Consider the following 12,376-nt stretch of genomic DNA (forward strand, 5'->3'; position numbering starts at 1 on the left):
TCCTCAGTTCTATACACAATCTGTGCGACAAAGGATAGTTGGACATAGATGTGGCTTTGTAACCTTTTCCAGCCCGATTAGCTTCCTCAGACTTTGGTTGATTCCAGTTTATTTATTTTTTTCTTTTAATAAAGCAGGGCCCCTGCGCACACCTCAGTGTTATTTCTGCCACTCAGATATGATTGAGGTGTCGTGCTCAGGTCGTGCATGACCAATTATATTATTTGTTTGTTCTTTATTTACGTTTAGAGCTTTTGAATATATAGCAGACATACTAAAAATTCTTCACAGATGATTACCAGACATCGAAGATGATAGAAAAGCCCACGCCTAACTAAATAAAGCACATCGTCATGGGAGCATATACATGTTCTGTAATACATTCATGTCATAATAATGATTATTAAATGTAGTATATAATATTGCCCAATGAGTGAGTGCTTCCACTAATGCTGTGTGCTCTGGGCCTCCTGTCCTGTATTGTATTTTGTAAACCTATTTTCTGCATGACTTCAGACACGTTGATTAAACAAAGGCAGAGTGTGAGTGTGTCAGCAGCGCTCCCTAGCTGCCTCCGTGTCCGCTCCCCCTCCTCTCCCTACAAAAACACTTTCGGGAAGAATAAAGTTTTTTACTCTCACGGACCTGCGGTCAGCCAGTCTTTACCCAGAGCCAAACCGTGGCCTAGCAGGAGGAACGGCCCGACTATGTGGAGACAGAACCAGGCTCTTGGGAAATCCTTGGCTTGTCTCGTATTACTTATGACGCTCGTCGATGCTTATCGATGTAAGTACGTTTCTGGGGTTTTGCGGTTTTCACTCTGAGCTGGGGGGCTAATCACGGAAAAGCCTGTCAGAGTGGAATAACTCTCAAGACAGTGACTCAGTTTGAAACGAGTAGCTTCCAGTCTGGATGGGACTAGATGGGGACAGTTTAAGGACTTTTGTCACTCTTAACTGACAGCCCGGGGGGGTCAGGACTGCTCTTGTGCACCGAGAAACAAAGCCTGGACACCATGAGCTGCTTACAACAACTGGGGGTTATTTCTGGGAAATAACGGTTTCGCAATGAGTGCATTTTAGGCCAATTCATAGAAGAGCAATTAGGTTGATCCATGCAGGCAGCAGCAGCCACATGAGCCATCTGTCATGAGGAAAGAGAAGAGTTACATTGCTGCAGGGATCATGTTTTATTGAAATATTATCTTCTACAGTACTGTGAAAAAGTTTTAAGCCAGCCCTTTCTTTCTTCTTCTTTTTTTTTTTTGTTGCTTGAAATGTGCAGTGATCTATAGAAATCTGTGCTAACACAAATGGGAATACAGTATGTAAGGAAAAAAAAACAGAGATTGTACTGTAAAGGAAATATTTGCTATTCAGCACTTTATTCTTCAACACTGTCTGAGCCCTCTTAGACGAGTACTGTTGTACTTTCTTTATGTAGTCTTCAGTAATATGTCTTTAGGCTTCTTGAAGGATATACCAAAGGTCTTCTTTAGGTCAGTTGCCTTTTCTTCAGTTCTCTGTCGAGATGATCCCACACTGTCCGGGCTCTGGGGAGCATTCATCACTCCATAAGACCTGCTGCCACTGATTTTCAGTCCAGTTCTTGTGTCATTTGGCACACATTAGCCTTTTCTCCCTGTTTCCCTACTTAAGAATAGCTTCTTGAAAGATTCATGCTTCTTCAGATTCAGGTTCAGATGCATCTCCCATGGTTATGGTCTCCATGGAGACCATTTCTGATGAGGCATCAGTGAACAGCAGATGGATCAACTGAAGGTCCAGATGCATGTTTCAGCTCCTGTTTAAGGTCTTTGCTGTATTTTTTTCCCCAAATATTTCTTACTGACACCCCTATAAGATGCTGTTCATTGTTTTTTAAGAACACACCACGCACCATGCTGAGATATGGCAAGTTTTTGGCTATTAGCTCTTTGGAAATGACTTTGTTGGAGCACAAATACTGCATCAAGCTATGGCATTTTTTACACATCTTTGAACAGGCTTCTTATAACAAAGACCCTAAAGATGCTTTTTAAAATCTGTTCTGTGCTAAGTTGTCTGTAGTCACAACTCTTGTTCATCCCTTGAGTTAGGTCCTTTTTTTATGCTGAAATGATGGGTCATTGTTAAGTATCTTATATATTCCTCTGAAAATGGAAATGGCAATCTGAAAAAGCAGGCAATGTCTAAAGAAAAACTTTGGGACCGATTCCTTAAGATCACCTTAAACGATTACAAGAAAGTCTGGCTCCTTGTAGCCAATATATAAAGAAATGAGGGGTGGAGCTACACTTTTGCATAGTACAGTTAGTAATTACAAATGCCCATATTGTTCTAACTTGCAGACAGCATTGGAAAGAAACTGCAGCTTTGCCAAATGTGTAAATGAGTATTTGTGTCTGTCCAAGTCCTGAGCCAGAACACAGCCACCCAGTTCCTGCGCAGGCACCGGAGAGCCAACTCTCTCTTTGAGGAGAGCAAGAAAGGCAATCTGGAGAGGGAGTGCATCGAGGAGCTGTGCAACAAGGAGGAGGCCAGAGAGATCTTTGAGAACCAGCCCGAGACGGTAAGAGCCGTGGTTAGTCAGTGTGAGGGCTGCCTGACCTGCAGCAGCACATCTCAGATTTTAACTGCAGTGAATAAAGGGACGTGAAGATAGTCTTTCAGTTAGTAATTAAGATAAACTGAGCACAGAGACATAAATTAAGCTGTGAAAGTGAAATAAAACGTCATGACTGATTCCGTAGGGGTTTTTAATATTTTTTTAACTGATCATTTGTTGGATTTATTAGTGTGAGAAAATGACATAAGTGACATCATAATTAACTGCAGCTCCAACTGATGACATCACATGTCAGTGCCAGTTCATTTTTGGTGCTTAAACAATGGTTCAAATGAACAAATGAAAGACAGGTGAATAGGGCATATGAGCAGAAATGCCGACAGGTTCGACCCCTGACTGAACAGTCCTTGGCTGATTTATTCCCCTGCTCTGTTTCCCACATTGCTTGTCTGTCTTTACTGCATCTATCAAGTAAAGGCAGAAATACAGATAAAAAAAATAAAAAGAAGTTCGGTCAAAATGTTCAATTCATTAAGCAAATTAAATGTTTTTGTTTTTTTCCAGGAGTACTTCTACCCTAAATATGTTGGTAAGTTTGCTAAATGTTTGATCTTTCTTGAAATATAGAAATAATATGATGCTTTATTCTTTATATATCATACTGGAAAACTTGGACTAGAATGTTGTACATATGTTGCACAAATGATAGCAATAGTAGATTGCACACAATTCCCAATGTCCAGGCATTTATTATTATCATTTGTATTACTAGCCTCATCGTATTCTCAAACAAACCCCTTTGTTTCAGCGTGTCTGGGTTCCTACCGTGTCGGCATCAACAACCAAAACTCAGATTCGGACGTCATCCCGTCAGACCTACGCACCTGTGTGAAAGGTCAGAGTGAGCTTTTAATGACGATTAGTTCTTAGCTCTGTCAGCTCTAAAGTGTCTTTAGCGTCATCCTGTTTTGTTTGTGTGTTTAAAACCAGAGATCAGTAACCAGTGCACACCGTTTCCGTGCTACAAGGAGGGTTCAGAGCGCTGCGTGGATGGGCAGGCCTCCTTCGAATGTGTGTGTAAACCAGGCTGGAAGGGGCCGCACTGTGAGGATGGTGAGTTCTCATACATAGATCAGCTTTGACTTCAAATGGGTGCTTAAACCCAGACTTAATATCATTTTAAAGCCTGTTGAAATGATTGAACTGGCTGCTGATACTTGTTGCTGTGTGGGGCATTGATTTGGCAGACATAGATGAGTGTTCAGATCCCGAACATCCAGGAGGATGCAACCAAAAATGTAACAACATCCCCGGAAGTTTCCACTGCATGTGTGAAGAAGGCTACTTTATCAATGACAAGATCAACTGTGTGGGTAAGAAAGATTAACTGAGCTCACTGAGTGTGTATTTTATTGACTCGTGGCTAGAAACATGGATACTTTAGAGTCTTGCACAACACCTGTACACACACAATATATTATTCTGTCAGATAACGTCCCTTTTATTTATCCATTTAGATGTTGGAACCCTTTGTGCTTTAAAACAGAGTTTGTTCCCTCAGCTGTTCCCCCTCAGGGAACACATAATTTGTTATTTCCAAAGCTGACCCGAGGTTACCCATTACATAACTGAATGTGGACAGCCAATAAGATCTGAAAAGATGGACCATCCTTTCCGCTGTAAACACACCTGCACACTCTCACAACTCTGAGTTATTGGAGGTGATAATAGTTTTGAGATGCTTGTTGTCTCATTTTTGCACATTCTACGTGTCCTGCCTTGTTATGTGTGGGCAGCTCACTGTTTATCTTTGAGTGTATCCAGTACAAAGTCTTCACAAACATGGACTCAGTCGGTTTGATAAATTTGCTTTCTTTATCCGTTAGGCAGGCTGTGGAGATTTAGAAAACTCTACACTTGGATTTGTACACAGGCTGCCCCATATTGTGCATCCATTTAGATTAACTGGTGTTCAAAGTGTACAATAAGTTGTAAAAAAAAACAAAAAACTGTTTGTTGTTGGAGCATTCAGTTTAGCTGCAGCTATGAATCATTTTTCAACTGACAAGTCAGTTCAGATCTGCTAGTTGTTGCGCATAATATGTCAGAATTAAAGAGCAACCTTAATATTATTTCCACTGATAGAGAGCGGGTATTCACAGTTGAACAAACATATTATAAAACTTGATCTGCTTGGTATTTACTTAGGAATGATCTCATGCTTATGGGAGTATTTTGTGCAGCTGCACTGAGGATGACATATTTTTTGTTACTGATGCATCACAGCACATTGAAATTCTTTTTGGCAAATCGCAACTTGTTTGGAAGCTGAGGTCAGAGTGCAGTGTTACCTATGAAGGGGTTAAGGACCTCGCTTAAGGGCCCAGCTGTAGAAGATCAGTGGCGCTGAGGCTTGAACCGTTGACCCCAGAGACACCCCCACTTTAAGGCTCAATCTCTTTTACAATGAGAGGGTCTTGAACCTACATGAAATTATAAAAAAAGTATTACAGTTTTTTATATATATATATATATGTATGTATGTATATATATTTAGGGGAAATAATTTTATGCATGTACCCAAATTATACTTGCAGATCCCAGACAGTTAATTTATTTAAGCTAAACTTTAAGACAATTCTAACAAGATTATTTGCACATTGTCACTCTCTGTTTTCCAGATATCAACGAGTGCCTGTTGTTCCCCAGTATCTGTGAAGAACCAGCTAAATGTGTCAACACACCAGGCATGTATGAGTGCGAGTGTCCACTTGGATTAAAGTACAACTTCACCTCCAAGACCTGTGACGGTGAGATTTCGATTTTTTTGTTTCTCTCTCAGACCCTGTTTACACCTGACATTAACGGGGCAGTGTGTAAGAGCCGCTGTTAGTCAGATTCTGTCATTTCCGAGTGCGTTTCAATGGTATTCACTAGATCCTGTAATTTCCAATTGTGCATTGAACGCAACACTCCAGGCTTCGGAGAAACTATGGTGGCCTGACGCTGCGTGCAGCACACACCACCCAACACATCCATCACTCAAATGTGTGACGATGTCTTCTCCATCGAGTGAAACCACCTTCTCAAGTTCTGAGGTTACTTTTAGAGATATAAATTATAAATAGATGTTACATTTGGTTAGATATTCTGTGAAAAGATAACTTACAGTGAATGTCACTGTTAGTTGTTCTGCATTATATTAGTGTTTTGTGGACCCCAGGTAGCTACCTGCGTGGTAATAAAAGCTAACATTAGCTACGTAAGGCTAAAGGCTGTATTTAGACTGATAGAGGGTTAGCATTAGCAGGCAACACGTTTTTTCTCACCATTCGCAGAGTGTAACACCAGAATGGGAGACGGAGGTAAGCGAGAGAGAGGGAAAGGAAGAGGACGAGGAGGCAGAGCTGCTGGAGCAGGCAGAGCAAGGCGAGGGAGAGGCAGGACGAACACAGCCGCTGCCTCATGTGAAGAGGAGGAGAGGATTGAAGATGATCTCCGTAACATGACGTCGAGTAATTTCTGTCCAGCTAACAAAGCTACTTAGTAGTTTTGGTGCATAAACTCTCGTGAATCAACAGTTTTCATGCATGGGCTACAGCCACGAAACAACATTTATCATTATATTATTTATTTACATTAGTAACACTGAGCTGAATTACCTTTCCAGCAGAAAAGAGGTAACGTCGATTTTTACTCGCCTTTTACCCCGTCTTCTGTCTCTAATCCTTTTGGATGGTCGTCATGTTTTCGTTTCTTTGATTATGACTTGTGGTCTTTAGAGGTTTGTTTTGCAGAACAGTAACTGTGGTCTCCCATGTCTATTCAGATAACTTCACAAAATTGAAAAACTTCCAAAATATATTCCGACTGCTTCCTTGTCTCCTTTTCCCTCTTCTTCTACAACGTCACATTCTATTCACAGAGAACAGTTTGTTCTCTCTGTGAGTAGATAAACGTATTTCATGCAAAAAATAGGGTCTAGGTTGAAAAATACTGTAGTTCCCCTTTAATGTTAGGTGTAAAGGGGGCCTTACCACCTACAATCATGAAGTCTGACAGGTAACAAAGCTAATATTTAACCAAATATATCAAATCCTTCTTCTTTTTCTGTTTCAATCCCGCTGACTCTACACATATAATCAAATTAAAAAAGATGCCACTGTCTGAAACTACCATCAATGAGGGTAAACTTCTCCTGTTGTTGTTGCAGATGTGGATGAGTGTGAGCTGAACGTGTGTCATGAGACTTGTATAAACACAGTTGGCAGCTATACCTGCCACTGTGATGGTCGAGAGGGTTTACGACTGGCAGCGGATGAGCGATACTGCGAGAGAATCCCGGTTTGTGTGGACCTGTATGACTATAAACACCCTGAAATGCTTTACCTGGGAGAGCAGTTTGCAGGCTTGCCTGTCATCTACCTGCGCTTCCGTCTGCCGGAGAACACAAAGTAGGTGTTTACCAAACATATACTGTACATAAGGATGTTAATGTTATTAATTCTTTAAATCGTAAAAAAAAAAAAAAATTGTGTCATTAATGCCTTGAGGAGAAAATAAACTTACACTGTACTGATTAATCTTTGTCATCCTAAAGCTTTATACACCCAGGTGGTCAACTCTGGGTATTGTGTGTGAAAGCTACCATGAATAGAATTAAATAAAAATGGGATTTTCATTTGTAACCTTTCCACGGCAAGTTTAAGCTCACTATAAGCTGATTTTCACACAATACTGACAGAAAGAGTTTAAGTGAATACGAAATGTACATGATTTCATGATTTGGCTGAAAGCTGCAAAAATACTGTTTGGGCAGTGCCACTCTCTGGGGATTTAAGAGGGAGGCACCACCCTCCATAAATCAAATGTATCGGCTGCCTTAAAAGACAAAACAAAATCGACACTCATCTTTCTAGGTTGAATTTAGCAATTTTTCTGTCACTTTCCAGATGGTGTAAGTGAATGAATGCAGTTGCATTAACAGCTGAGCACATGTGGGAATCAGAGCATGAAAGCTGGTGAACGGATGTATAAGAGTATAAGAAGATGTGGCCAGATTTCCCTAATTAATGAGAGGTTTAACTGAGGTGGAGAATTGTTCATCATTTTTGGATAACAACACAAAAAAGACTGGAAGTTTGATCGACACCAGGGACACAAAACTGCTTGTGTGTGCATTCATATTTCTGTCTCCTAATAGGTTTGCAGCAGAGTTTGACTTCCGAACATTTGACCCAGAGGGAGTGGTTCTTTATGCAGAGTCTTCCCAGGACTCGTGGTTTATGTTGGGGCTAAGAGCCGGTCGTATTGAGGTCCAGTTCAAAAACCAGCACACGTTCAAGGTTACCAGCGGAGGAAAAGCCATCAATGATGGACAGTGGCATGTGGTAAGAAAGTACTACAGTCCAGTAATTTGCTGCACACTGCAGCTCATTTTCTTTTGGCTGACATAGAGACGGCCGAAGTACTAATCGAACTGAACTGATGGAAGGTTCACTGCGATGTGCTCTGAAGTTGAACCGTGCAAAGGGTTCGTGTGAAGCAAAGAGAGAAAGCGTTATGATGTTGCTGATGTGTAACACGCAGATCTCTGTTGATGAGCTGGAGAGCAGTATCAGTGTGAAGATCAGCAAGGAAGCTGTGATGAGCATCAACAGCCCAGAGAGTCTCTTCACGTCAGTTAACGGCAAACTGGAGACTAAAGTCTACATCGCCGGTCTTCCGAACCGCACAGAAAACGTCATCAAGCCTGTAAGCTGGTCAAAGTACCCCGTGTCACCACAACAGCGAAAATACAATGTGTTGAATTTTGCATTCGTCTGTTCAGATTCTGTAAATCCAAACTAATGCTCTCTGTTCATCTGTCAGATCAATCCTCGACTTGACGGCTGTATCCGTGGCTGGAACTTAATGAACCAGGGGGCATCCGGCGTGAAAGAGGTCATCCAGGAGAAGCAGAGTAAACACTGCTTCGTGTACGTGGAACGAGGATCTTTCTTCTCTGGGGCAGGACTGGCACACTTCAGCATAGACTACAGTGAGTAAGTTAAGCTTTATTAATCCCTGTGGGAAAAAAGTTTAGTGTCTGCTTTTGATCTGTCTTTAGTTATTAAGGGCAGTGAGCAGCTGTACTGCAGCGCAGCAGGACTAGATGTAGATTTGGTTTAAAGGCTGTAAGAAGGATGTTCCCAAACATGCTTTTTGTGGTGGGAGGAAAGTGAAGCAAGTAGAGGCAACATAAAAAAAAAAAAAACTAAATTTCCACAAAAAAAGTTCTAGGTGTCATGGATTCCACAAGATGCTGGAAACATTCCTCTGAACTGCACATTCATGCAGCAAACTCCCCCCCTCTTCTACATCCCAGATGTGTTCTGTTGAACTTAGATCTGACGACAGGCGAGGCGGTTGTTATCCACTGGAGTCATTGCCACGCTCGTGAGACCAGTTTTAACCAACTTTTGCTTTTTGGCACTTTTGCATTATGCTGGAAGTTGTCATTAAATCGTGTTTAATTTTGCGCGGCCACCAGTGATTGACTGACTGGATAATCGCATAAACGAGCAGGCGTTCAAATGTTCCTTCTGGAAAAATCAGTGTACCTATAGTCTGGGCTATATTTTCTTTATTACGAAAGAAGTTACAGTTTTTTTCGGACAACTGTTTAGATTACTGAGATCAGCTAAAAGATTGGAGGTTTCAGAATTTGTATCTGTTTTTGTAACTGTTTTCTTGCACATAAACAGGTGATTCTGGGAGCTGGAATGTGGATATAAAGATGAGCATACGTCCGTCCAGCAGCACAGGCGTCCTCTTTGCTCTTGTCAGCAACAATAACGCAGTCCCCCTGTCGGTCGCTGTGGTAACAAAGGGAGAAGACGCTGTGAGTTTATTCTCACTTGTTTTGGAAATAAACACACACGTCTCTTTGCATCTCTTCACACTATATGAAACTTTGTGATTTCTATTTGCCTCTACTCCCTAGAACTTACAAGTCTTCTTGGATGGTGTCTCCGTGGCAACACTGGACTCATTGATGCTGTGTTACCCTGACCGGCTGACAGTGCAGCTGAATGTGACTGCCACAGAACTCCAGATCTCGGCCAATTCCTCCACTGTTAGCTACATGAAGTCTGAGGCCCTGCAGGAGGCACTGGAGCGCCTTAACGCCACCATGCAGAACCCCATCAGCACATACATTGGTGGGATACCAGGTCAGTTTAAACCACAAAGTACAAAAGACACAGAAAACATTTTTGATCGCATGTAAAGGCCAAAACGACTTTCATAAGCTTGAAAAGAAGTTAAGTGCAAACATAAATGGGACTTTGCATTGATTCTGTTGCTGCTTTTTGTCAGCTTTTTGGACTTTTATTGCAAACTAGGGCTGGGGGAAAATTTAATATAATTTACATCAGTCATTTTTCAAATGAAATATAAAATCAGACAACACCATATAAATCAGTTTAATCTAACGCTGCCTGGTTTCCCCTCTAAAGTCTGGTTTTCTCCTCACTCTTGGCGCGGCCCAGCTCCGTCCTTTTCCTCCCTTCTTATGGCCGACTTATTGATGGCATCTTAACAACGTTGTCTGGATAGTTTTTCCAAAAGTAACAAGCATTAAACGTAAACACGAGCTGGAAAAGTCTGTGCTACTTCTCATTAAAAAGGGTGGCTGCTACAACACGACTTCTCCTATTTGCGTTCACCTCTGCAGAGCAGCTGCAGCCTAAACTAACTCTCTTAGAAGCATTTAACACGTAAATTAGTTTCTCCCAATCATTAAGAGACACAGTTAAACTATTGCCACTTCTAAACTTTGGGTCTTAAGGACTGATTGTAAGTAACTGATCAAAAGAAGGGACGCTTAAAATGATCAAATCTACAATCTACTATCAATTCATACCTCAAAGCTTGTGAGACTTCGTGGTACATTCATGGACAACTGGGAAATGTATAAATCAGTACTTAAATGGCAACGTTTAAAAGGATAAGATATATGTTTCATTATTAAGAATGTCATTTTTTTTCTTGTTCAATCACTCAGAAAGACATATCAAAGCATATTTTTTAACCATTGAAATGACATTTTTGTTAAAAATATCATTTGTTGCACAGGGTTTGGTCACAAATCTAAATGTTACTGTGTGATGTTAAAGGATCGCCGAAATGACTAAAATTCAGACGGGTGAAAATTAATGACAAAAGTGTCAATAAACACTTCACTAAAAAGACAAAAGTTTATCTCATGGTGGCGCTACAGGAGAGGTGGGATCAGCACAGTCAGCAGGAGATATTTCCAGAAATGAGGAGTTGTTAAGATAGTTAAGTCTGAATCAAAGGAGCAACCTCGTAGTCAGACTTTTTACCCTGAACCATGCAAGTCTTTCTAAAACTTGTAGCCATTGTTCTAAAGACAAACAACTTTGCATTACTCAAACCTCTAATTCTCGTGCTTGGCTTGATCTGTTCTTCATTAGTATTTAATTCATGTGAATATTGTAATATTTTAGTGTGACCATCTTTTTTTTACTGGGTTATATTTACCATCGTCTTATCTCTCTAACTCTAATTTACTGTGTGACTCACTTTGTCTCAGACGACGTCCCGTTGCCTGCCACCCCTGTGTCGGCCTTTTACCACGGCTGCATGGACATCACCGTCAACGGCAGGCATCTGGACTTTGACGAGGCTCTCAGCAAACATAACAGCATTAAGTCTCATTCCTGTCCTCCAGCCTCTGCCCCTGAGACTCACCCTTATGCTCCACACCAGCACAGAAAGTGACCTTAATTAGCCGATGTCACATTAAAAAGCCCTCAAATTAGGCAGCGTCCCACAGGGGCCATTTCTTGGGATATTTTGGATAGATGGTGTATTTTAACTTCCTTCTTATGCTTTTCATCCATACGGTGTTATTGTATCTGTCCTGTGAGTATTTTGTTCAGGGTTATTTGTTTGTGGTTTTTTTTTTTTTTTTTGGAGTTGCAACGAAGGCTGGGCGGAAGCTGGATGATGTAGTCGCAGCAGTTCGCTGCATTAAGTTAAACGTTTTCCTTGAAACTTTGAAAAAGAGCTGCGCTCTGTAGCACCAAACGGTGTTCGTTGAGCAACAGATGGTTGCATTTGTGTAGAAAAATAAACAAATGGTCACTGTTGGCCAGGCTGTGATGGCACATGGGTCCTTTTCCTTGATACTGAATCAGTTCTATCTCTAAATGTTCAGTGTTTGGAGACTGTGGCCTCAGAAAGCTGAGCTGACAGACTTTTCATCCAGTTCTGTTGCTTTCTCTTGTCTGAATGACCATCATCGATTTGGGTCACCAGCTGGAAACACCTGTCATTATCAAAACTGTTATACTACTACTTCTTTTGCCATATTCAGGGTTCCCCTGTGATCATAATTCACCTTGTATATAAACAAACCATCTGTAATATTTAACTTAAATGTAGTTGTTTTGTTTGTTTAATGTTTGTTTTAATAAAACTTTATCAAAGCAACCCCATTCTGATATACGATTTCATTTCAACATCACATTCTTCTACCAGTTCGAAAGCAGGCCACACAGGAAGACTTTCTCTGGAAAATGTTCGAAATGACTTCATGCATTGATGCTTATAACAATACTGTCTATTTTAAGCTATCAAAAACACCAGTTAAAGCCTGTCCATCGCTGCCTTCGTCTTAAATCCTTGCTGACACACCAAACTTATATAGCCGTCGTTTACAAAACAGCGCTTCACCCATGTGTGTTTCCTATGAACTTCTCCATCATTCAGAGACGTCTGTGGAAGCCCAACAAAAGGA

General features: G+C 41.0%; 1 protein-coding gene across 1 annotated transcript; it reads left to right on the forward strand.

The window, feature by feature from the left end:
• The first annotated feature begins 602 nt into the window (after positions 1–602).
• Positions 603–12,062, forward strand: pros1 (protein S). Its single transcript, XM_072380767.1, has 14 exons — positions 603–786; positions 2,414–2,571; positions 3,133–3,157; positions 3,377–3,463; positions 3,559–3,681; positions 3,816–3,941; positions 5,250–5,378; positions 6,782–7,022; positions 7,772–7,958; positions 8,158–8,322; positions 8,440–8,608; positions 9,315–9,451; positions 9,554–9,782; positions 11,168–12,062. Exons 1-14 carry the CDS (start codon positions 708–710, stop codon positions 11,353–11,355), a joined length of 2,043 nt encoding a protein of 680 aa, XP_072236868.1. The 5' UTR covers positions 603–707; the 3' UTR covers positions 11,356–12,062.
• Positions 12,063–12,376: the final 314 nt, after the last annotated feature.

The sequence above is a fragment of the Leuresthes tenuis genome, unplaced genomic scaffold (genome assembly GCF_036924035.1).
Source record: "Leuresthes tenuis unplaced genomic scaffold, fLeuTen1.0.hap1 SCAF_2, whole genome shotgun sequence".
NCBI classification, from domain to species: Eukaryota; Metazoa; Chordata; class Actinopteri; order Atheriniformes; family Atherinopsidae; genus Leuresthes; species Leuresthes tenuis.

Bases quoted from the DNA above. Each gene is read 5' to 3' on its own strand.
- pros1 (XM_072380767.1), top strand. From the start codon at position 708: ATGTGGAGACAGAACCAGGCTCTTGGGAAATCCTTGGCTTGTCTCGTA. The intron at 2,572-3,132 runs GTAAGAGCCGTG...GTTTTTTTCCAG, and splicing joins TTGAGAACCAGCCCGAGACG to GAGTACTTCTACCCTAAATA. The intron at 3,942-5,249 runs GTAAGAAAGATT...TCTGTTTTCCAG, and splicing joins TGACAAGATCAACTGTGTGG to ATATCAACGAGTGCCTGTTG.